The sequence below is a fragment of the Psammomys obesus genome, unplaced genomic scaffold (assembly GCF_907164565.1).
Source record: "Psammomys obesus unplaced genomic scaffold, mPsaObe1.curated_primary_1811, whole genome shotgun sequence".
Classification (NCBI taxonomy): Eukaryota; Metazoa; Chordata; class Mammalia; order Rodentia; family Muridae; genus Psammomys; species Psammomys obesus.
This window is the reverse complement of record NW_026590699.1, coordinates 5,373,945-5,399,274: the sequence shown is the minus strand read 5'-3', so window position 1 is coordinate 5,399,274 and position 25,330 is coordinate 5,373,945. Positions and strand designations below refer to the sequence as shown.

At 48.4% G+C, this 25,330-nt stretch overlaps 1 protein-coding gene across 5 annotated transcripts in view; it reads left to right on the top strand.

The window, feature by feature from the left end:
* Window positions 1-25,330, top strand: part of Tfdp1 (transcription factor Dp-1) — a 39,231-nt gene that overhangs the window by 591 nt on the left and 13,310 nt on the right. For 2 of the 5 annotated variants that reach the window (XM_055608452.1, XM_055608454.1), the window contains exons 2-4: window positions 595-669; window positions 16,996-17,062; window positions 25,051-25,157. In XM_055608452.1, the coding sequence (XP_055464427.1) occupies window positions 658-669; window positions 16,996-17,062; window positions 25,051-25,157 (186 nt within the window). In that variant the 5' untranslated portion in view covers window positions 595-657. Of the gene's footprint in view, window positions 1-77; window positions 132-163; window positions 412-594; window positions 670-1,353; window positions 1,422-16,995; window positions 17,063-25,050; window positions 25,158-25,330 lie in introns of those variants that run through there. The other 3 variants (XM_055608451.1, XM_055608453.1, XM_055608450.1) reach the window with 3 other exon arrangements.

Genomic DNA, 25,330 nt, shown 5'->3' with positions numbered 1-25,330 from the left:
CCCGCCTTCCGCCAGCCTCAGCCGGGAGTCGGCCTCGACGCGGCGTGGCGGGGGCGGCGGGCAGGGGTCCTGGCCACCCTCCGTCTTTCTGCGCGCCAGCGCGCGGGGCCGGTGGCCGGGCCTAGTGACAGGTGGGGCGGCCGGCCGGCCGGGAGCCCACCTGTCAGAGTGGTCGGCGACACCTCGGGGTCTTGGGCAGCCCGAGGGCCTGCTGCGGCCCGATGGGAGCCTCGCAGTGTCGTGTGCCTAAGTGGGGGGCCTTGAGCCTAAGTGGGGCCTGTGGTCAGGCGGGCCGCGTGCCCAGGTGGGGCGAGCCCGACGGCTGCGCCTCGCTCTGCCAAGGGGTCGGGGTCTGGCCCCGCTGCCAGTGGGAGCTGCTGGTGCCCGCAGGGAGCATTTCCCTTTGGAGAGGTGACTTAAAATCCCCGTGTGGGACCTGCCTGGCTAGCTCCCCTGTCGGGATTGTGCAAGAAAGGCCCCTGCTGCCTGGAGGCCTGCCTCGTGCTGGTGGGGAGATGTTTCCTTTGAAACGGACGAGTGTTAAACTTCTTTTTTCATTCTCACTCATTGCTTGTCCCCCTTCCTTTTTACCAGATAAGTCCGGTTTCTTTTGTGAAGGGTACGCAGTCACAGCCTTGATTTCCTGGATCTGGTAACATGGCAAAAGATGTAAGTAGGATTGCTGCCTGCTACAAACATGCTAACATACTTCTTGTTGCAGATTTCTCCCATTATTTGAGAGTGGCCATACGCGCGTGGCAGTGGCTTACTCAGGCGTTTTACACGCAGGAGCTGGGGTGGAGGTGAGGGATTGGGAGTCAGTAGGTGGGTGCCTCCCCTCTGCACAAATGTTCTTTGTCATCTGAAGCCTGACACATTATTTGTGGTTGGATGATGCTGTCTTGATTTTTCCTTGATCTATGTAGACTGCTTAAATAAAGAAAATTGAATACATGTCTCAGTTAAAATGAGTGTGTGAGGGGCTGTTAGTGGGTTTCCACACAGGAGAGCTGGCAACATTGGCCTTAACGCTGTACTTGTTTTACGTAGTATGTAAGACCATTATTCAGCTTTGATGGGTGGAATACCAGCTACTTGTTTGGGCACATTTTTCCCAGAAAGATGATGTTTGGCGATCAGTGAAACAGTGGAAATGCTGGTTGGTTTAGCTTCATATTTATTGTGAAGCTACTGAATATTTTGAGTAATTTTTTGAAGCAGGCATGGAAAGTTAGGCTGTATTGTTGGTCACTTTTTTTTTTTCCTCCAAAATCAAAATCACTCTAACTCCCTCCAGCACTAATTGTGTCCTGTCCAGTGTTTTTCAGCATTCAGTGTTTGGTGATTATTAGAGCCATATGTTTTCAGTACCGCCTTGGAACTACAGGCAGATATGGTGGATCAGCTGGAGTTGTGCCCAGGTATAGTGAGGCTGTGTCCATGGTGTGGGCCAGGTACAGTTGCGGAGTCCTGTCCTGACTCGAGCCCAAGAACTCAGCCTTGCTTACTGGCTCACACAGGTCAGGCAGTGCCTCTCTTCCTGTCATCAAGCACTGGGCCTGGCCTTGGGCGTCATGTCATACCCTGGGAGACCTTGTGTAGGTCACCTGAAATCACAGCCATGTATGATGTTGGCTTGATCTTGTTATGTCCACTTGTTTGTCCATACTCATGCCCCGCCCCCCCATGTGTGCCCTAAGAGAGCCATGGTACTTCCTGAATGCCCACAAAGTAGCTAGACTTGGTAAATGGTTTGTATATAAGGTACTGGCCCCCATGCTTTTGTGAGACCACATGGCATGCTGTAGTTTCAGGGAACATTGCCTTTTCAGGGAGTCAGCATGCTCAAAGTCCTGTCGTCTTCGTTTTCCACCATGCACCCCCCTTCCATGTTCTGTGTCCCTGGGGAAGGGGGGGTGCACTGTGATAAGTGTTCAGGATCTCCTGTCAGGCTGAGGGTGTGAAGCCCAGCCGGGCTGGGCTCCACTGTGGTGTAGCTCAGCCGGTGCTGTGACTGGGTAACAGGGAGCTGCAGTGAGCCCCACCACACCTGTGCGCAGGCCAGAAGTACCTAGGCAGAGTTGACGTGACCCTCCCTGTTTTTGGAATAGAAGTGGAGTTTGCAGACAGTCAAGGATTGGGCTGTTTCTTTCGCCAGCCATGTTTTTGAGTAGGATGTGATTTTTTGAGTTTCAGAAAGGGACTTTCTAGCCTGTGCTGAAGGAAAAGAAAGAGGCACCATTGAAGTTTCTAAGCACTGGATGCTTAAGATGAAATCTAGCCGAAAGCTGGATGTGGTGACACACATCCTTAATGCCAGCATTTGGGAGGCAGGGGCAGGCAGATCACTGAGTTAGAGGCCGGCCTGGCCTACAGAGCAAGTACCAGGACTGCCAGGGCTACACAGAAAAACTGTCTCCAAAACAAGAAAACCAACCAACCAAACAAATAAACCCCCTCAAAATCTGCAAAAAAACAAAAACTGTCTGTAAATTATAGCCTGTAGACATGGGACTTTGAAGGCTGTGACACCGGTGAGAATAGAGGGGCGAAAGTCAAGCTCTAAGTCATTATTGAAGAGAACCATGAAGGGTAGAGAGAAGAGAGAAATAGCTTAGGGGTTTTCTGCCCCTGTAGATGCCCATGCAGACCAGCAGGGGAGTCAGGCTGCCTGTGAACTGCAGGCTATGGTACAGGGCAGGCAGTTAGCAGTGAACAGGATGGAGATGGCAAGAGCTGGCGAAGGATTTCTTCCGGGAAGGTCAAGAACACTGATCTGGGAAGATGTGGGAGTGGGCAGGAGAGTCACAAGCAATGGTGGAAAGGGTGGTGAGCGCCTGTGCTCTCTGGTATGCCTCTCTAGGACTTTCCTGTGGGACTGTAGAGTGACCGCGTGGAAAGCATGTGTGTAGGGTGAGCTGTGATGACCCTGCTGTAGGGACTGGAGAGGCCTAGTATGAGGGAGTATGTCTTAGAATGTGAATGTTTTCTCTCAAGGTCGAGGCTGACACTCGCTGCCTGGGGAGTTGTGCCATCTCACTGTGGAGACAGTATTCTTGGACTTGCCAATCATCAGAAAAGTCTACCCCCGATAGACATGCCTAGAGGAGTGTGTCCTAGGTGATTATAAATTCACTCCTATTGAGTGAGGATTAACTGTCAAGTCCATCTCTTGTCAACGTGACAACAAACACATCATTTTGATTCTCAGCATTCCATCCTTGGTCCTCAAAGGCTCATCTCTTAAGGCAAAATGCTTTTAGTCCATTGGTACAAACCTTCAAAGTCTTAACATTTCTGACATTGTGAAAAACTACGAATCCTCGGCTGTTGAGGTGGCTCACTTGGCAGACCCGAGTACTGAGTGCTGGGGCCTCCGTGGTAGAAGGAGAGAACCAACTTCCCAAGTATTTTCCTCTGATCTCCATGTGTCCTCTGCACCCCTCCCCCATTTAAATGTAAGTCACTGTAGTAAAAAAGGGTCTGGAAAGATGACTCAGTGGTTATGACATGAATTGCTCTTTCAGAGGATGTGATTCCTAGAATCCATGTCAGGTGGCTCAGAACTGCCTGAAACTCCAGCTCCAGGGAGATCTGATACCTCTGACTTCTATGGGCACCTGCACTCTCATACACACATGTGTGTGTGTGTGCGCGCGCGCGTGCACGCACATACACACACGGGGGTGGGGGAGAGGAGAGAGATAGATAATAAAATAATCTCTTTTTTTAAAGGCCCAGATCTACTCTTTTCCAAGACTTACTGGCAAAGGCTGGACCAGTGCAGGATCAAAAATCAGTAGGGCAAGCACCAAACCTTGTAGCTCCATGTCTGTTATCTTGGGCTTGTAATGGCATCCTCTGGGCGCTAACAGACTTGGATAGCCTTGCTTCTCTAGTACTACTGCCTGTAGCACTTGAGGCCTCTTCAGCTTGCTCCATTTTGTGCTTACAGCTTTCTTTGGCAGATGTTCCTTGATCTTGTCCTGATGTATTCTGTATCTTGAGGTCTCCATTGCAACTTAGGGCTTATTTCCCAGCCTCACGCAGTGCCTGCTCAGCCTCTTTGCAAAGACTCCAACCCTGGCCCCTCTTATATTTTGTATGCCTGCAAAAACCGTCCCGAGGACTGTGCCAAGTTCTGCCAGCTTGAGATAGATGGCCCTTTCTGCTATGGCTGTAGCGGCCTTCTGTGTCTTGTCAGCTAAACTTGGGAAAACACTTTTTCAAATGGCTGTTTTTATTTGATAGCATTTTCAGTTCAGGCTCTTACAAATGAATTTTCATTTTCTTTAAGAAACAAAGCTATTGTGTGGGTATGCGGGCACGCACACATGCCGAGTTGTGTGTAGATAGCAGGACAATTTTGTAGAGTTGTTTTTCTCCTTGTCCCTTTATGTGGGTTCTGGGGCTGGAATGCAGGTTGCCAGACCTGGTTTTACCTGCTGAGCCGTCTTGCCATGTGGAATTGCCATTTTTACCAGTTGGACCTTTCTGTGAGTCTTGCCCCAGGGATGCTTTTCTTACTGCTTTAGTGCAAAGTGTGAGGTTTCCCCTCAGTTATAAATGCTTTGTCTGCACCTTCCTTGTCTGCAGCTTTAAACTCCTGTGTGCTTCGTTTTCACTGAGCTGCTTCTCACAATATGAGTAGGAGCAGTAAGCAGTAACCATGCCACAGCCTGGATGCCATACTGACTTGAAACCAGACCGACAACTTAACCCATTGCTTTTAAATTTAGCCTCACTCAGATTTTAAGGGCATGGGCAGAATACAGCCAGGTTGTTTGCCAGAATGTAACACAAGTGGCCTCCTGCCCAGTTCCCAATAGAACCCTTGTTCCCCTCCGAAACCTCAGAAGCCTGACCTTCAGTGTCCACATCTACATTGCCGTTCTGCTTGCCAGAATGGCCTAGTGAGTTTTGCTTAGAGCATTCCAGGACTTTACACCACAGGCCTGTATATCATGGAGTTTATCACAGCAGTGGCCTATTCCTCAGTACCAGTTTTCCACGTGAGTTTTCTCATTATTGTGACAAAAGTGACTTCAGCCGAGGTTTATTTTGTCCTGTAGTTCAAAGGTACCATCACAGCGGGGAAGGTGTGCTGGAGGCAGCTAAGGTGGCTGGTCACATTGCACAGTCAGAAAGCAGAGCAATGGATGCAGGTGTCAGCTGCTTGCCTTCCTGGTTCCTCTTCACTCCACAGGACGGCACTGCTCACATACAGGGTGGGTTCTCAAGAGAAACCTTCCTGAAAAACACTCCCACAGACGCCCGGAGGAGAGCTTACACAGCATTCCAAATCCATCAGCCTAACAGTGAGGGAGAACCGCTGGTCATCCTGCGGTGAAATGTCAGCATTCTAGGCTTATTTTCAAACAACTATCATTTTTGTCTTTTTAGTGGTTCTTGTTTGACATGCAGTAGAACCAAAAGACATTTGGGCACTGCAGTCTACTAGATTTCAAATGTTCCAGGCTCTTCGTCATGGAGAGAGCTGGTGTTAGGCTGGATAGGGCCAAGTTTGAGCAGTTCAAGCCCAGAGCTCAGGAGGACCTGTTGGCATTAGTGTTCTGGGAAGGGGGAGGCTGGAATCTAGAGGCAGGTGAGCACCTGGCCCTCTTGCTGTGAGCATGTGTGTTGCTGTGACTTCCAGGACTGGTCTCAAATGGTAACAAAGCCGTTGTGGCCCTGAAGATAAGTTCTGGAGGGGTGATTGTGGAGTGTGTGAATGCCAGCACACAGGTAATGTCTTTGAGATGTCAGATTTGTTCTAGAAAGATTTATGCCAGGTCACAATGTGTGTGAACACATCAGGCTGTTGGAAAGCACCATTTTACTTTCCCTCTCCAGCATAGACTTCGGCAACAATACTTTAAAAGTCACAAAACTTGCTTGACCTGATAGATGAAATAAAATTGTAAAAAATTTAGAAGTGAGCTGTACATGGTGGCAAACATGTTTAAATTCCAGCAGTTGGAAAACAGGCAGACAGATCTCCGAGTTCTAGACCAGCCTGTTCTACATAGGGAGTTCTGTGACAGCTAGGGCTACACAGAGGGACTCTTGTCTCAAAGAAGAAAAAATTTTCCTCATTTTTTTTTTTCTTGAGCTCCCACTTTGTTTTGTATCTGTTTATAAACGTGAGGTATTTTCAAAACATTTTTTAAAAAGTATGTGTGTCTGCATACACATATAACCATTTACATGTGGTGACCAGAGGGCGACATTTCAGAAAGCAGTTCTCTGTCCAGCCCTGTGGATCCTAGGGGTTGGATTCTGGCCACCTAGCTTGGTGCAAGTACTTCAACCCACTGAGCCTTGAATTTTAACATTAAAAAGCTGATTTGTAGGAAGTGGGTGGGTTTTTTTGTTTTTTGTTTTGTTTGTTTGTTTGTTTTTGTCTTTGTTTTTTTCCTTCTTAAGTTACTGGAGGCCTAGTGCTTTGCCTCTGCTGGATCCTGTCACTACATTGCCAGCCCTCTTTGTATTGTTGCTTGAGACATAGTCTTTTTTTTTATGAATTTATTTTTTAATAATTACAGTTTATTCACTCTGTAGCCCCCTCCCTCATCCCCTCCTAATCCTACCCTTTCTCCCTCTTCTCCACTCATGCACCTCTTCCAGTCCACTGATAAGGGAGGTCCTCCTCCCCTTCCCTCTGACCCTAGCCTATCAGGTCTCATCAGGACTATCTGCATTGTCTTCCTCTGTGGTCTGGTAAGGCTGCACTCCCCTTAGGGGGAGGTGATCAGAGAGCTAGCCCCTGAGTTCATGGCTTGAGACATAGTCTTAAGTGAGTTGCCCTTCCTGTCCTTGAATTTATTCTGTAGTCCGTCTGACCTTTCAGCCTTCTGAGTATTGGAATCACAGGCCTTTGTCATGATACCTGGTTGTAGTTCTTCGGTGTGACCATCAAGGTTTTCTGAAGCTGGAACTAGAGGTAGCTTTCTGGTTAAGTGTACTTACTGCTCCTAAGTAAGGAGGACCCTGGCTTGAGTTTCAGCACTCACATTGTGAGTCACAACCTCTGTAACTCCAGTTCTAGAGAATCAGACACCCTCTTCTGACCTCAGAGGGCACCAGGCATGTATGTGGTACACATACATACAAGCAGGAAAAATACACACACATAAAAGTAAATAAATCTTCGTGTTTTGAGGCAACGTCTTTCTATGTAGCTCTGGCTGTCTTGGAACTCACTACATAGACCAGGCTGGCCTTATATTCAGATCCTTCTGCCTCTTCCTCCCAAGTGCTGGCATTAAAGGTTGCACCATTATGCCCAGTACAAAAATCTTTTTAAAAGCTAGTCTAAGGCCCAGGTTCACTCTAGTGGTTGCATATGATGAAGGGCGGTAGCCTATCAAACCATTCCAGCTGCTGGACCACTTCTGAGTCCTTGGAGGTCTTAGTTGTAGACTCTTGTCATTTATTTTGTCTTTTAGAAAAACTGGATGTTTGAGGCCCTAGGTTCAACTCTCAGCATTGTGGATGGGGGGGGGGGGGGGGGGGGGAGGTCAGTTTTTGTTTCAGTTGTTTGTCTTGTTAGTGTTGGGTGTTGAAACTAGGGCCTTGTGCATACTGAGCATGTGGTCTCAGCAGCTCTCTCAGCTTTTGGGATTAGAATGAAGATGACTTAGGCTACATCTGTTGCTTTAACCCAGCCAGTCCTGTGCATGGAAGAAAACAAAACATGAGAAACAGGGAGTTGTTCTTTAGCCTCTGCATGTGTCTTGGTGGCTGAGTTTGGGGTCAGCTTTAAAGTCATACCTATCTCTGGCCTGGTTGGGTCAGTCCAGTTATTGAAGATGAGTATTACTTTTGAACAGCTTCCAACAATCTTACTATCCTGCTTCAGTCACTTGTTTGAACAGTGTGGCCAGAACACAGACAGGTGCCTTGACATCTCAGAGGTAGCCTGAATGTTACTGCTCATAGGTTGATTGGCTCCCTCCATTTGTGGTACTTGGCGTATTCCTCCATGCACATTCACAGCCTGCACAGGAAGGCAGGTGCAAGCCTAACCTCTTGAGCTCTGTGTCTCTGGGAAGCTGAGGTCAGTGCTGTTAAGTTTATTTGGAGGTACTGCTTTCAGAATGCAGGGACCAAGGCAGATGATGTAGTTGGGCAAGAAGGTGAAGTTCTGTGCTGTGGGGCAGCCACTTCCTGCTCAGTGAGGCCCACCTGCCCTAGCTGTTCCTAAGGTAACTGTCTTATCCTAGACATCCATCATTGTACTTCATTCTCCTTTTCCAAAACTTTCCTGTCACACCAGGAAGTGGGGTATAGAAAGCCTGGACAGTCAGCTACCTGGCGGCTCTCCGAGGAAGCTATGCACTTGGATCTGTTGTGTAATGAAGTATCATTTGGTGTCTTCTGTCAGCAGTTAGGCGCCTGCAGGAAATTGTTTAGATTTGGAGCTACTGCAGATTCTGTGGCCTATCTGTTTTCTTGGAAGGCCAAATCTATAGTCATACTACACTGAAGGCACATAATCTTGTCGAGAAGGGCTGAGGCTGGGAGAGAGCCCTGAACCCAGGTATACATGGAGCAGCAGGTTTGAAGGTCATTCAGGGCTTGTTGGTCCTGTGAGAGGAAGATGTGAACACTGCACTTGCAGGGCTCAAGGGGCCTATATCCTGCCAACTAGGATATAGGATAAACCGACTAGGTCTGGTTTAGGGTCTGTGCCTGGGAGGAGAATATGGCAGAGACATGCTTGTGTGGGTGATGCATGACTTTCCATCGCCCTGTACTCTTTTTCTGATCTAGGGCCTTGCCATGCAGGTCGAGTGTGCTCTTAACACTGACGTGCAGCCCCCAGCCCTCTTGACTGTTTTCAAGGGCTCTCCCTGTATATCTCTCATAGCCTCTCCTGTCTCTGATCCTGGCGTCCTCTGCATCTTAACCTCGTTCAGAACTCCTGTGGGTCTCCCACTTTGGCAGCTCTTGATATGCCAGCACATTCCTCTCCCTTTTCCAGCCTGTGGAAGTTTGTGTCTTATTAATATCTCCTAGCCATCAGCTAGTCTTCACTCACTTAGATTCTTCCTGAGGGTGTGGATGCTTGCTGCCTATTTGGGTGGGTGCTGCCCTGGGCATTTCCTTAGAACCCTCCCAGCCTGGCTTTCAGATTTTTCCAGTTCCTCCTACTCTTACCTCCTATTCTTACTTGTTCTCTCTTAACCTGTCCCCTTCATGTGGACATTTCTGCCTGCTCTCTAGGAGGTGAGCCTCTGTTTCCATGGACCTTGTGGTCGTCTGTGGATGGTTTAGCTTCTTCCTCATGTATCCACACCCCACCAGATCTTGCTGTGCTGGGAAGAGAAGTACCCTAATTGCTTCATCCAGTTATTCAGGATTCAAGTAGTACTGCAGGAGTTGGAGAAGCCAGTGGTGGGCACACGGAGCCATGCAGGGGTTGCTATGGTATCTGTGATGTTTAAAGATGTTAAAAGTCTGTATGTATGTTTTTCCTGTGGGTATGTATGTGCATCTAGTGCCTGTGTAGCCCAGAGGAGGGCATGGCTTCATGCTTTTCTTGAAAGCTTGTCTTAAGGTCTTAGCTTTTCATACACGTTGAGGTGTTTACAAGGTGTAGTCTGGGGAGGCCCAACTCAGGACAGCATCTTTGAGGCCTTGGGGACTCAGTTCCATTTGGGTCTTTCAGGTGGGGAGACCCCCCTTGGTTCCCTTCCTGTTGATATGAGCATGTCGGTTTGGTGCTCTTCAGCCTCCTGTCCTCATTCTGCTGTTCAGATTGGCCTTGTTCAACCCTCATGTCCCTTGCTGTTCTCCACTGGGAGGGAGCATGTTTTCGATGTTAGATGAGCTTGGACTCCTCCCCAGAAATGGGGCCTTGATGTTAGTAATGGCTGTGGCGTGCTGTTCTGGCACAGCCCTGATGAAGACCTAGAAGGCGGGGCCCAGGATCTGCAGCATCCCTTGTGGATGCTGCAGCTTCAGCTGGAGAGAGGACACCCTAAGTTCTTTGAAAGGCATTGGATCAGGAGACTTCTTATAGTGAAGGAGAACAGCACAGATGGGCAGGTGGGCAGGCGTATGGGTGCAGTGAGCTCAGAGCTCTCTACTGCCTGATCTGGTCATCAGAAGCCAGGTGGTAGGTCAGCCCATGTGCAGACACAGATGGCCTCCAGAGGTGACAGTGGCTCCCAGGGGGCTGGCTTCCCAGGTGGGGCCTGTGGCAGACTCCTTACTCAGGTGCCTCAGGGCTGCACAGTTCCAGCTGGCCTGGCCTGTTAGGCAACATCTGGGGGTCAGGAGAGTATTGAAATATGGTTTCAGGAATTACATTGTTCAGTTCTGTTGGAGGGAATGTCTTTCAGGTTAACAATGCATAAAGAGGAGGGTTATGGGACATTCCCTGAGGGGAATGATGACCGCCAGTGGTGTGTTCCCAGATGCTGGAGTCCAGGTGCGTTGGATGGAAGCTGTTCCTGAGCACCACTGGCTGGAGCTGAGCATGCTGCTCAGTGTACACTTGGGGAAAAGCTTCCTGAGTGCCACAAGTCATGTTGGGACACATGGGAATGCTGGGTGGTGGCCATAATCTCCACAATGAGTAGAGGTTAGCATGTGGCCACCTTGCCAGGGTTCAGCTCTCCAGCAAGCGCTGAAGTTAACATGTATTTTGTGTCTAGTGAGGTCAGGGGTCAGCCTTCCCTAGGGTATGGAATTATTTCAGTCCTCCCTCACCTGCACGGTTTAGAAAGACTTCACTCAAGAGAGGTGTGCACACAAATCCAGCCGTGCACATGTACAGCCCTGTGGGAGACACTTGGCCTGCTGCCTGTGTGGAAGGGGCTAGTGTTCGCCAGTCTGTCTGTCTTGATATCTGAGGAAAAGAAACCTCTTTGTTGCCAGACAAGTGAGTAGAATTTCCCAGGAGAATCCAGTTTGCTGTTGTGGGACCATGGGTTAATAGGCAGTGTTGCTGGGTGTTTGCTACAGGTTCCCTGACATGTGTCTCATGGCCTCTTTTCCAGGTGTCCTCAAATAAAAATGGCCTCTTGACCCCGTACGCCACCCACTCATTTTGGGCTGCTGCTGAGAATGTATTTATGACAGTGTGGTTTTTAATATCTGTGTGTTACTTGTCTATTCGTTTGTCATCTGTGTCCTGAAAGATGTTACGGGGTCTCTGCCTGCCTCAGCATGTGTTTCCTAAGGAGATTGTTACATTTTCATGGTTGTAGAAGGGATTTAATTCTTAACTCTTCTTGTAGGGTTTGTCTGATTAAATAGAAAATTGCTGAGATAATACTTTTCCTAGTGTTTTTGTTTGTTTTTTGTTTTTGTTTTTCAAGACAGGGTTTCTCTGACTGTCCTGGACTCACTTTGTAGACCAGGCTGGCTTTGCACTCACAGCGATCCACCTGCTTCTGCCTCCCTGAGTGCTGGGATCACAGGCTTGTTCCACCACACCCTGTTTCCTAGTGGTTTTATGAGGGTATGCATTTGTGACCTCATGCCTCTATGCACTTACGATGAAAATAAAAGAACACAGAACAAGTGGAAGGCTTAGAAAATACCAGAGCAGGGAAGCCAAGAAGTGATGCCTCAGCAAAGGACCCCAGCAGAAAGTAAGTCTCCCTTGCTGGTCCTCACTACCTGGCCTTCATGGTAGGGATACTGTCTTGTGCATCCCAACCTCATAGTCAACATTGTTCCTGGTCAGAGGTCAGTGTTTAGGCTGCCAGGCAGGTGTCTTGCAGAGAAGAGAGGTGGGCAATAGGAAAACAAATCAGTTGTAAACTGGGAAGTACTTAGGGGACTCTTCCTTGGGATTGTGCCTAGGAACAACCACCCTGAATGAGGCCTAGCGTACAATTGGGAGGGAACAATAGTGAGAGATATCTGTGCCTTGTCTGGGTCCATCTGTCCTTAAAAATCTGCTTTTGTTCTGCAACTGTGTAGCTGCAGGGCTATGATCGTGATCTCCATGAATTCTTAAAGGGATGGTGGTGACCACTCTGGGTTGTCACTGGGGCTGGGGCTGTCATGTTTGTGAAAGTTGGCTGTTGGCAAGCAACCCTCAAGATAAATGAACAGAATTGTATGTAAGTCTGGTGCTTGCTGTTGGTGAGTTGACATCATTGTCGTTCTCTGGAAGGGATCGTTGTGGTGGTCATGGTCACTGTGGTCATTGTTATCTGCTGCTGCTTCTTCTATTACAGACCTGGCTAGAGCAGGATAGAGAGACCAGCCAGTATCGGCAGATTTTTCTTTTGTTTTAAGGGAAGTTAATGTCTCCCTGGAAGTTGACTGGGCTGTCCAGCTTAAAGGTATCGAAGGAGAGCAAAGTTCAGTGCAATTACTCTGATCCCTAATGTGCTAATGGAAAGTGGGCAGAGGGATGGGGTCGTTGCTGGGGACCTTGTAAGTCATGTGGCTACTTGAATCCGTTGCCACCCTTGAATATGCTGTTGTCATAATTACCGCTGGCCAGCTGGGACTTTATAGTATGACCCTGCAAATAATGTGACCTCTGAAGTAGATGGTTGGTGCTCATGGGTGACATCACTATTCTTTGCCACATTCCACCAAGTAGCCTCTGGCCTCTACTCAGTGCTTTACTGTGGCCCTAGCTTGGGAGGAAGGGGAGCTACTACAGGTTTTTTCTAAGCCACCTTCTCCCCTAAAAAAAAAAAAAAAATGAAAAGCAAAGAAGGGTATGGCTCACTGAGCAGCCACTCGTGCTGCTGTGGTGCTGTGTGGCAGTTTCATAATCCATGTGATGGAGCTGCATCTGCATCGGTGATTCTCTGTTCCAGAGAAGGCTAAGGATGTCTTCTGCTCTGTGGGTTTGTGTTGTGTTGTCTTTACCGTTGGTCAGCCCATCTGCTTCTACCACCCTTTGTAGTCACCAGGCAGGGTAGTTGTGGCTGGAGCGTGTGTACTCACATGGCTATAGCTGTGCATTCTGATCATGGAATCTCAGAGCTGTGCTGATAGAGTGAACCTAGACCTGGTCAGGTCCTTTGAGAAGAGGCTCCACGGTGCCACTGTTAATCACCCTGTGCTAACCGTGTGAAATCTACTTGCAGGTTCAATATCAAAGGCAGATTTGCTGTTATGGCTGGCTTTTTATTTTTTTAAATAGATCGAAGATAGACTTATTAAGGAAAATAATGTATTGAGGAAGAGGGGACCTTCAAGGGAATAATATTCTTCTGGTTTCTTCATGCTGTGTTCCCACATGGTGAAAGGTTAGCAGCTGTCTGGGCTTCCTCTTGTAGAGGCCTCCAATTGTATCACAAAGGCTTTCTCCCTCAGCCTTATGGTTTCCTAAATGTCCTGTTTCTCTACTTGAAGGGTGCATTGAACATTTGAATGTGGGAGGTAAACATTAGACCATAGCGGATCCTTCGGGAAGGCTGTCTCCCACTACACACTGGTCTGGGCTGCTGGCTTAGGGGTAGCGAGCTTTCTGTAACAATCAGGTCTCTACGAGAAGATTGCTGTCCCCCAGTGTCAGCTGGGCAGAGACTGTGCTGATGGTCTTCAGCCCTGTGAGGAAAACCCCTGTGGTTTTGTTTCCTAGCTTCCTTTATGGAAAGGAGACTCACATTTCACTTTTGTGTTGACACCATGTTTTATGAATCAGTGGCCTCTGCCTGTGAGACATTGGGGCAAGCTGTGGTGGGCCTTAGCTGGCCCCAGGAGCCTTCTACTGGGTCTTTTGGGTCAGATCTCAGGATACTACTTGAAAAGGGGCTGAGCACAAAGCTGTGTATTTACTGCTAGCTCTGGAAAGCAGATCTGTTAGGAGCATTGTCATGAGATCATGACCAAAAGCCAGTGGTCCTCAACTGAGGGCAAAAGTTTTGCAATCTAGAGATAATTTTGTTTGTCACACTGGGAGGTACAATGGGCGTATAGTGAGAAGTGTTCCTGAGCATGGTGTAGTGAAGGTTAACCTCTCCTGGGAGCTATCCAGGAACCCTGTAGGATACAGGTGTGCATCGAGGGTTCAGCCAAACGTGGTGAGTGGCCAGTGAATCCATAGGCTGAGGCTCCAGTTTCCAGTCGGTTCATATGGCAGCTTTTTGAGCAAAGTGATAAACACCAGGGCATCAACAGGGACTTAGTAGGATTTTGGGGGAATAACTCCTGTTTGACGACATGGCTGGAGTAGTGGGTGGCAGAGCTGTGGCTTCATGTGTTTCTTTCTTTTGTCTTGGTCCATTGCTTCCTGATTACTTTTAAGTTGATGGCCACCAAATTGAGACAAATCTGATCCTGCCTGGCCAGTGAGCTCTTTAATGCCTGAAGCAGAAAGCAAGGGCTAAGTGGAAGGGAGGGACCCTGCTGGGGCCAGCTGGATGTCTCCCCACAGTGACACAGCATCCAGAGTTGGGATGATGGGTTCACGTCAAGGCTGAACATGACCTGAGGCAGGAGGAGCATAGCTGAGGAGTTTCCTAGGTCCATGCTAGCAGCATTTACCTCAAGGAGGTGATTTGTTCTGTGGTGGGTGTCAAACTGGTTTCTGTGAGAGGTTAACATAATAAAACTTAGAAACACAAACATGGTGCAGTGCTAAGTCCCTGGGCTGGGTTGTGTTTTAGGTGCTGTGTTCCTAAGCAGTATTCCCGTGTGGTGGGCTTGAGTTCCACTGAGGTAGACTCTTTAATGGACAAGGAAGGAAATGATTCTGTCCATACTGTCCGCATCTGTCACCGTGATCCAGGAACAGCCAATGCGCCTGCTCTTCCAGGCCTGTCCCAGGGTGCTCTGCCCTGTGCTGCTTTGGTGGTCAGCGAGTGGTCAGAAAGGAGACTTGCAAAGAAGTAGCGTGCTGACTTCAGAGAGCAGCTCTCCTGTATAACCCAGAAGCAGTGTTGGGCAAGTTGGGCGGTAGTCAGGAGGTGCCAGAGAATGACAAAAGGGAGTAATGCCAAGTGCCTGCTTTTCCAGCAAGAGGGTGAATCTATCCTGCTTGACCCGGCCAGTTGTGGCACATGGGGCCAGAGACAGGAGCAGTGGTGTGTTGTGACTGTACCAGGAGCCCCACCCCCTCCTAAGCCCATGCAGCCAAGGGATCCTGGGAAAGGAGCACTGCTCTGAGCTATAATTGCTAAAACTGGGACTCAGGATCACTAGACCTGTTCCAGATCTCCAGGCTGCATCTGCCTGCCTGACCTGGTATTGAGTATTCCTTACTCACTGGCCCTGGGGCCTTGGCCTTTGCCTCCCAGCAACTCTCTTCCTCCTGGTTTTATTAACCTCTTTGCCTCATTGGCCCCCTGGCCTGCCCCACCTAGCCTTAGCCCCAAGCCTGCCTCTGTTTAGCTGGCCTAATGTGGTCAGCTTTGGCTTCCGGCTTCAGAGCTTCTTGATCTTAGCACATCATTTCCCTGGAGTTCCCTGTTGGGCTGTACTCAGCAGCCTTATCCATTCGGTGCCTGCCCCACTCAGCCTTAATATCCTGGTTCACCTACCTGGGTGGACCCACCTAGCCTGCCCTTCTGGCCTCCCCTTCCTGAGCCTAACTTCTGTGCTTCAGCCTTTTGGACTTTTCCCTGCTTTTACTTGCTGACTTAATCATCCTAGCCTACCCACGGGGCCTTTCTTTGCTGGTTCTTTCCTTGTGGATTAGCAGCTGCCATTACCCAGCCCACAGAGCTCACCCATCCTGCTGAAACTTCTTCACTCTCATCAGGGTTTTAACCTACTAGCTTTCCTTTGCCCTGAGTTAGGAGGCTCTTACCTACCTGCAGTTTATAATCTTTTAGCCTTACTCTACTGGCCTTCCCAACCTGGTCCTCCCAATTTGGCCCTCCTACCTAGAGTAGTTTTTGAATGTTTGCTTATTCATTTTGGTGGTGCTGGAGTTGGAGCCTGGGGCCTTGAGCATTCCAGGAAGCAGCTCCTTACACTTAGCCTAACACTGCAGTTCACGCCCTATTGGCTTTAGGTTGCTGACTGTTCCTCATCAGCCTACATTGGGTTCTTCCCCACCTTCCTTAGCTCACATAGTTTTATCCACTGAGCTCATGTAGTCCACCAAGTCTCGTGCTTGTGACGTTCTTGCATTAATTTTTAATTTCCTCCCTGAGTCTTCTGGCTTTACCTGGCCCTGTAACCTCAGTATCTTAGATTGACCTAGCATTACCTTAATTCCTAGCTTTAAACTTGGGCTTTATGTACCTGGATTTATTGAGTCCCCTGGCTTTTCTAACCTGGCTTTAACCTGTTGGCCTTACCTTCTTGGCCTTATTGAATCCTGTCTTACGTTAACATCCTGGTACTCCCTCCCATCTGTAACTGTGTTACCATGTGACTTTGTTTAGCTTTCCAACCTGGCCATCTCACCTGGCCTTTCCACACTCAGGTGACTTGACTACCTTTGGTGTGTTGGATTCCTGGCCTAGTCACAGTCACCAGCAGCTGTCCCTCCTGCTGGGCTTTTCTTGGTCATTGTCCCCTTCCTCACTTAATGTCACCAGCATTATTATTGTTATTATTATTTGTGGAAGAATATTGATTGAATGCTCAGTCCCGGCTCCATTGCTACCTCCTGACCCCTGCCGCCAGCCAGCGGCTGTGCACAGTCGCCTTTGGTGTGAATGATGTTCCTTCCAGGCTTGACCTTTTTTGGTAAGAGTGGGAATAAACGTTTTCCGAGGTTTCCTGGAGAGGGCTGAGAGTGACAGTCTGGTAAGATTCCTTCCTGATGTGTTCCTGCTGACTTTATCAGATCTGTCCTGTCTCTCACGTATCACCTGGTGACCATTTTCCTCTGCCATCAAAGTCCTGGCTTTTTATGACTGGATTTGTGGGTCATACTGTTCCCAGTCTTGGTGGCCACTTGGAAGCATTGCAGCACTGGAGCTCCTGCTGCTGTTGAGCCATTCTGTGTAGCAGTGCTCTGCCCGTATGCTTAACTTAGGCCTGGTGTGTTTAACAACTTTGGCTGTGTGGCTCTTGAGACGTTGTATTTACTGTTGTTGTTGTTGCTCTCTGCAGGCCAGTCTAATTGAAGCCAACGGAGAACTAAAGGTCTTTATAGACCAGAATCTTAGTCCTGGGAAAGGTAAGGGAGCCTGTTCTGGAAATGTAAGTCTGCTGATGATTGTGTGGTATGTTGATGCCTTGCTAACTGAGGGCCCGCTGCAGTGCTTTGAGATGTCAGGAAGTGCAGGAATGTGTGAGAGGGAAGTTGGTGTGTGTGTTCTTTCTGCCCAAAGGTGGATGCCTCCCTGTGCCCCCATTGGAGGGCACATCTTCTCTTCAGGCACATCATGCTGTGTTTCAGTGACTCCTACAGGTCCATGTTTTCTTAGGGAGCCTGCTGCAGCAAGAGTTGGGTGTGCCAGATGGAAGGCTGAGGCCCACTGTCTCAAGAGCCTTGCTCTCTAACAACAAACAGCTGCCAGTATCCTGCTCACTTGGTGGCTTCCATATGTGGACCCTGGGTGGTGTTGTCTGTGTGTTGTGTTGCCGCTGTGTGCAGACCCTGCAGCACCACATCCCCACAGTGCTGAGCTGTTTCTGCAAAGCACTGTGGCCTTTTAGTGCCGTAAGGCCCTGTTGTCCCCAGAAATATTTCCTTTAGGTCAGGCAAGGGCCCTGTGAACCAGAACTGGGCATGTCAGGGTTCTGGGTTCTATTGAAGAGTTCCTTATTTCTGGTTTGCACGTGTAAAGTTAGCTATTTTCTTCGTAGTAGCGAGGCCCAGGACAGTGACTGCTGCCTGCAGAAGAGGCTTTGAGGTCTGGAGAATGGTGATCTGGCCCTAACTTGGCCTTCTCTCTTTTCCCAGTTGTGCCATTTGTTCTGATATTCTACACTTTATATATATTGGAGCCTAGGGCTCGTCAGCTGTCTCTAGCCCCCAGGACCAGGTCCAGATGCACCTGGGCCATGCTGTGTCCTTTCTGGTTCTCACCTGTGTGGACATAGAAGTGAGAGGATTTGGCCTTTACTTCCTGTTCCAAGCCTGGGTCTGTGGTCCCTGCCCCTCACAGTGGCACACACAGGACCCTCAGTCATGAGGATGTGTGAGCCTGTGTGTCTGCCAGGGCTTTAGTAGGGATGAGGCAGTGTCTGGTGCAGGTGGGGGCTTTTTGCCTTCATGGTTGGCAGTATTCTCTCGTGCTTGCAGGAAATGAACCTCAGTGTCACTCAGGGAACACAGTGAGGTTTCAGGAGTTGCAGCCACAGTGTTCTCCATCCAAGTGATGGAGCTGGAATAGCATCCTCTTTTTTTCTGGACATGATCCTCCCTCCTCTAGTGTTTTGAATTCTGCTGTGGTCTGCCAAGCCCCAGTCAGCCTTGCCCATGCTTTTCACATGTTTGATGAGATGCACACAGGTCTGACCTTGAGCTAAGGTTGACCTACCTGTCGGGAAGGTTAGGACATCAGATCCATGCAGCTGTTTATGGTCTGACTGTTCACGTCCTTGGCTTCCTTTTACTCCTGGCTTTTGTTATCAGCCATGACAGACTGGCTCTGGGCCTGCATGGATTTTGGGACAGGCTGGTGCTGCTCACTGGATTGGCTGGCACCTTGTGTGGACCAGTACTATAGTTGGTGCTTAGGATGAGGTTGCCTCACAAGCAACACATGTTGTTCACTGAGGCTGTTTTGAATTCTAATGTTTGGGAAATGCAGTGATGTCTCCCTTCACTCGATCTTCCCTTCCCAAAAGATGAGCACTGCTATTTGTTTCTAGTGACTCTTCTAGAGAGCTGGCCTGTGTAGAACTGTCTGTCTGCCCTGTGTGCAATCCTTGCTCCTGACGGGTGGCCTGGGCAGTGAAATTGGAGGTTTCAGAGAGGCCTGGCTAAACATACTTGCATAGGGTAGTGCGGTGAGGCCCAGGATCCCAGGTACTGCCTAGTAATGGGAATTCTTGGCCCTGTGCTATGGAGACACTTTCCTTTGTTAGCACATGCTGGTTCTTCTGTTCCTCTGCTGGTGGGACAGCAGTAGACTTTCCAGAATCTCCATCCAAGTGAGGGCTGAGATAACTGTCTGCACAAGTGAGCCTTTTGTCTTTGCTGGTGATGGAGTGTTGTGCTGCCTCTAAACTGCTCGCTGAGTTCTCTTAGTTGTCGAGGTAAAAAGCCTATAGTGTCATTTATGCCATCACATTGGAATCCCACTCCTGTGTGTGTCTCTCAGCTCTCTTTTTCTTTGTGTGTGTGTGTGTGTGTGTGCGTGTGCGTGTGTATGTGTGTCCCAAGCAATCACTGGGCAGGTGTTTTTCCTCTGCACCCTACCCTATCCTTGGACCAGCCAGCAATGCCTATGCATGCAGAGCGCAGGACCCCAACCCTTCCTTTTCAGAATAATCAGAGTATTTTACACTGGAGGCATCTCTTGAGTCAGATCTCAAAAAAAAAAACAAAAAACAAACAAAAAAAAAAACAGGAGCTGGCCAGGAGAAGCTGTGGTGTGAGGAGGCAGGCCTCCACTTCCTGCCACATCGTTCTTCTGTCTGGTCCCTGTGGTTAGTTCGCTGTCTCCTCAAGGCCCTACGGCCAGGTACACTCCACATTGACCAGACGACACTGTACAGAGTAACCTGGTTGACAGTGGTGGGGTCTATCTCTGAGAAAGGGTACCTCCCTGATGAGGGAAGGAGGCTGATGGGTTGGCTTCCTGCTTTGTTACTGCTTTGGTGCTGTTGAGACTGGGTAACTGGTAATCTGCTGGGTCCGTGTCCTTCATTCACATCTTGGCCTCCTAGCCCTGTGGGAGCCCTCCCCCGTTTTCTCATGCTGCAGAGGGGCCTTTTTAGTTCCACTGTTCCTGTCAACATCCACAGACATAGTGATGGAAGTCCTCATGTGCACACATAAAGAGAGGCTTTGGTTGTAGGCGGCAGGTCTAGAGTGCTGTGCCAGAGAGGAGTGGGCAGTTCGGCCTCAGCAGACGGATACATGAACCTGACCTTTGCAGTTGTTGAGACTCAGAGTAGAGCCTCTTCCCCCCAGAAAAACACACACAATTTGCATTTCCAAGCTGGGTCTCATCAGGAATGTGACACAGCAGGCCTTCTAGTATAGCTGTCTTGTCTGCTCTGACTTACTGCAGCCCGATGCTTGGTAGACTGTCATAGTGCTGTCATTCTGTGGGCTCACTGTTCCTGGTTAGTGCCTTGGAGCTGCTGGGCCTTGGGGCTACCACCTGCTGCATCATTGCACTTCCTTGCTGTCAGTGCTGGTGGGCTCCAGGACATGGGCTTATGTCCTTGCCAGCATGGTGTTGGGTTGTCAGCTTGCTCTGCTACCTGTGACGGTCCTCTTAACTCTGTGACTTCCAATTGCCCACAGAGTCTGCCCTGGGGTGCTGCCATCGCACTTCCTAATATGTATAATGTTTCTCCTCTCAGTTTCTTCCCCCCAGGGGCAGCTAGCACATGCACGTCTGCCTCTGGCCCAGTAATTGAGGGATTATGCTACCAGCCTGCCTCAGTGTGCAGTGCAAGTGTTCACGTGGGCTAAGCTTTGGGACCCTTCCCAATCCTGCTGTGTGCTGGAAACATCTTTGTGATGGCTGTCACTGTCTACCCTGATTGCAGTTCATTCTATCACAGTTTCTGAGAATGGTATAAAGCCATTTACTACCTTTCATTATTCACCATTTGTCTAGAACTCTTTTCTTGTTTGGACATTGTCTAATCCCCTTTTCCCGAAATTCTAAGGTGTCCGGACCCAGTCATAGTGTGACATAGTTGTCCCCAGCTCCTTGCCTGCTGTAGGTTACTACAGTGCAGGGGGCCTGGCTTCTCATCTGTACTCAGTGCTGGGTTACTCCGGCTTTTCTCTGTGTGCTCCAGATGTGGCCTGCTCCTGTTGCTCATCCTCACCTAGCCGACAAGGATCACATCTGCCCTCAGAGTATGTCTGTATTTCCTTTCTGCTTCAGGATTGTCTTTGGCCTCAAAATTAGACTTAGAGGTGAGAGGAAATTTTAATGATGGTGTGTGCCAGAGCCTAGTGTGGTCTGTGTGGTCTTGGACATGTGTTAGCTGCCATGGTGAGTGTCGAACTGAAGCCCAAACGTGGGTCAGACTTTTTTTTTGGGGGGGGGGGCTGGAGGGTGGCCTTGTGGCAGTTACACAGAGGAGGGCCACGAGATTTGATGAGACCCTCTTTACAGCCACCCCCCTGGCATCAGGAGAGGCCTCATTTATTTTCTTGTCCTTTCGTTTTTAACTTGTTTCCATTTTTAGCACCACAGCGACATTTCAGAAGCTGTGAGCCTTGCCTGAGGTAAGGGAAGTTCTCTAGAAGCCAGATCCTGTGGGGTCACCTGGAGGGAGTGGTGCCTCTGTCCTGTGTACCTAAATGTGGTGTGTAGGTGATGAGGGAGGGTCCAGAGGCTAAAAGGTAGCTTTATGACTGAGACCTCATCATCCTCAGCTAAGGCAGACGTTGCCTCAGAGCCCTCTTTCCTCAGCCTGTCCTCAGTGGGTTGGGTGAGTAGGAAACCCGTATGTGTGGGAGTGGTGTCCCTGGAGACTCCTTGAAGGAAGAAAGCTGTATTATAGAGGTTCATGCACCCACCAGCAGCCCAGTGTGTAGGTGGATCCCTCAGAGTCTGACAGACTGGCAGCATTCTGTGTCCTTACCAGGTTGGCAAACAGTGCTTCTAGCACAGTGGGTGAAATCACAGTAGGCTATGAAGGAGACACCTGTGGCCAAGAGGTGTGCACAGTTTGTTGCTGACCAGAACCACAAAGATGCCCCCACACCCATTAGGACCCTCTAGGAAAGGTTGAGGGCTGGAGAGATGGCCAAGTTACGATCAGTGCTGTCCCGGAAGTTCTGGATCTCTTCCTAGCACCCAAACAACAGCTTCCATTGAGCTGTCCCTGGAAAGTCCATTTCCAGGGACTTGGGTGCCCTCTTCTGGCCCTCTCGGGAAATGCACACATGAAGTACACAGACATGCCTATACACACAAAGTGAAAATTAGAAAAAGAAATTGTGAAGGTCCTTGTTAGAGGCGTGAGACACCTGAGATCCCTACACACTGCCCTAAGCACGCACACCATGCCCTTGTGCGTGCTAGCAAGACCATCGTGCTCTCTGGGAAACCAAAGATGAGCGACCACAGGACCCAGCCACTCCTTGTGTGCTGTCTCAGAGGAGGTGAGGTCGCTGTTAGGAAGACGCCCACCTACTGTAGTTCTGCGCACAGCCACAGAAACAGCTGTGTTTGTCAGTGGCTGAGCGTATAAAGGAGCAGGAAGACTTGAATGTTGTAAAGAAGTTGGATTTGTCACGTGGAGATGAGCAGGGAGTGTGTTACACCAAGACAGTAATCCAGATGCAGAAAACTACTGTGTGGTCCCACTTATACAGAGTTAGAAAACAAACGTGAGAAGTGCAGAGGGAGCGTAGCCGTTTACTTGGACCTGGAGCTGGAGGGAGAGCAGTGAGGATGTGGGTAAAGTAGGGTGGTGGGATTCCCTCATGACATGCCTTAGAGGCCTCTAGGCCTCCCACTGTTTTGTGTGGAATTTCTGCTGAGGTGTGTTGCCTGCTCTTGTCCTAAAGCAGTGGCCAACATGGCTGTGAGAAGTGATGGGTATCTTGACCTGTCACTGTGCTCACTTTCTACCCTACAGTACGTGCATTTTCTAACGTACATGTGACTAAATATACAGTAAGCTGGGTGGCAGGACACTTGGCCTAGTGTGTCCGAGGCCTAGAACACACTCCCAGCACTAACTTTTTAAAACTTAGAACACTTCCAAGTTGTGGGTGCTGACTTGCATGTACGTGGATGTTCATGTACCAGCTGTGTGCCTGGTACGCCTAGAGGCCAGAGAGGCGTTGAATCCCCTGGAGTTACAGACAGTTGTGAGCCAGTCTATGGGTGCTGGGAGCCAAACCCAGGCTCTACAGCAACAAGTGCTCCCAACCACCGTCTTAGCTCCTAAGAGCTAGTTCTTGTTTTTGCCAAGACTTCTGTTTTCTTTTTCAATTTTCTTTATTATTATTATTATTATTATTATTTTTTTTTTTTTTTTTTTTTTTTGAGACAGGGTTTCTCTGTATAGCCTTGGCTGTCCTGGACTCCCTTTGTAGACCAGGCTAGTCTCAACTCACCGAGATCCACCTGCCTCTGCCTCCCTGAGTGCTGGGATTACAGCGTGCACCACTGCGCCCAGCTTCTTAGTTTTATTTTCAATGGTAGATGTGTATGTGTGGATGTGTGTACATGAGTGCAGTACCCAAAACCTCCACACTGACTTTCCATGGTGACTGTGTCAACTGTCATTGTTAGCAGCAGTGCCTAAGAGCTTGTTTCCTCTATGTCCTCCAGCATTTGCTACTTAATTTTTGAGCACTAGCCATTCTCACAGGTCAAATGGAATCTCAGGGTAGTTTTGAGTTTCACTTACCTTGGCTAAAGCTGCTGAACAGTTATTATTAATTATTAATGTAGTATTAATTGGCTATTTGTACTTCTGAAAATTGTGTAATTCATTTGCTCAGTTATTAATTGGTTCATTTGTTCCTTTGGTGGTTTTTTTTTTTTTTTTTTTTTTAATTCATGTAGTGGTAGGTGAGTAACTAGCAAAGATTTTTTTCTAATGTTGTATAAGCCCTCTCTTCACTGGTGATTGTCTGCTCTGCAGAAGTATTTAAATCTCACGTAATCCTATTTGTCAGTTCTTGGAATGATTTCCTATGCGGTCAGAGTCCTTTTAGAAAGTCCTTGCCAGTGGACCCTTCAGTAGCTCAGTTGGTAGAGCGGAGGACTGTAGAAAGTCCTTGCCAGCACCTATAACTTGAAGTCTTTATCATGTTTTCTTTTAGCAGTTTCGGAGGTCTTACATTAAGGCCTTTGATACATTTGAAGTGTATCAAAAATTTCTGTGCAGGATTATTTAGCTTCATTCTTTGCACACGGAAATACAGTTTTCACAGCAACATTTGAAAAGGCTGCTTTTTCTCCAGTGTATGTTTTGGCATTTTTTGTTGAAAATCCAGTGTCTGTAGCCCCTTGGATGTATTTCTTGGTCTTCTGTTTTCATCCATTCGATCTGTGGATCTGTCTTTGTTACTGTGGCTCTATAATTTGAAATTAAGTATTGCCATTTTCTGAAGCACTTACCTTTCTGTTTGGGGTTACTTTGGCTCTTTGGGGTTTTATGTGCCAGTTGCTTTCTAGTCCTGTAAAGAATGTTGTTAGTATTTTGATGGGAACTGCATTGAACCCATACACCTCTTTGGTGATGGGGCCACTTGCTTCAAACCGTTCATTCTCCTGTTGGGCTTTAGATAGAATGCCTACTTGGCATGTGTGAGGCTCTGGATGGTCCCTAGCACACACACCAAAAAGAAATCAAGCAAAAAAACCGTGGAAATGTCACACTTGTAGTTCCTTTGGCTAAGGTCAGGAAGGAGAAACAACAGGTCTTACACGTTCATAATTTGCTGCCTTAAATCTGCAAATAGTAAGGGTGTGATTTCCAATACAAAAATGTGAATGTAATGTTTTAGGATCTTTTTCTGTATTGTAGCAATTGATACTGTCCATACAGTTACATTTAAAAGCATTTGGTTCCTTTGAAAAGTCTTTATAATATATTTTACATTTAGACAGTTTCTTTTAATGACAGTTAGCTCTAAGTCATGTTCTGATTATTAATATTATTTTTTTTTTTACATATGTAGCTAAAAATTTAGCCTTCTCGGCATTCTGTGTGTCAGTCTTCATGTTAGAAAAACATGTTAGGTATTCTACTTTATTTTGCCACAGTAAACAAAGAAGTGGCCATGGGGGCAGGGTGAGGGCTTTTAATGACTGGAGCAGCCACTGGGAGGGGAGGGTGCTACGGCAAATCCGATGTCTGCTGTAGGGTGAACCCTGGTAGTCTCGCGGGCTCAGGACCAAGTTTTAGGGTAGGACATTTATGACTGAGCCTTAGGTCTGCAATATCAAAACTAGGAAAGTTGAGTTCTTGCTAGTCACACCATCTTCCTGGAATTGCCCCTCTCAACCTCAGCCTGGAGAAGCACTCTGACTCTTAACCTATGTCCGTGTATTGCAGGTGTGGTGTCTCTTGTGGCTGTACACCCATCCCCAGTGAACACACTTGGAAAGCAGCTTCTGCCAAAAACCTTCGGACAGTCCAATGTCAATATCACACAGCAAGTGGTAAGTGGTAAACCGTCCTGTGGAATGGGCTAGATGTGGCTGTTGTTGGCCACAGTGTTCCTGAATGGTGGAAGTTGCTTGTAGGAGTGACTCTTCTCTTGGGGGGGCGCATTCTGATTCCTATGCATTGTTTTCTGTTGTGTACAGTGCTCGATCTTACTGTCTTCAGTGTG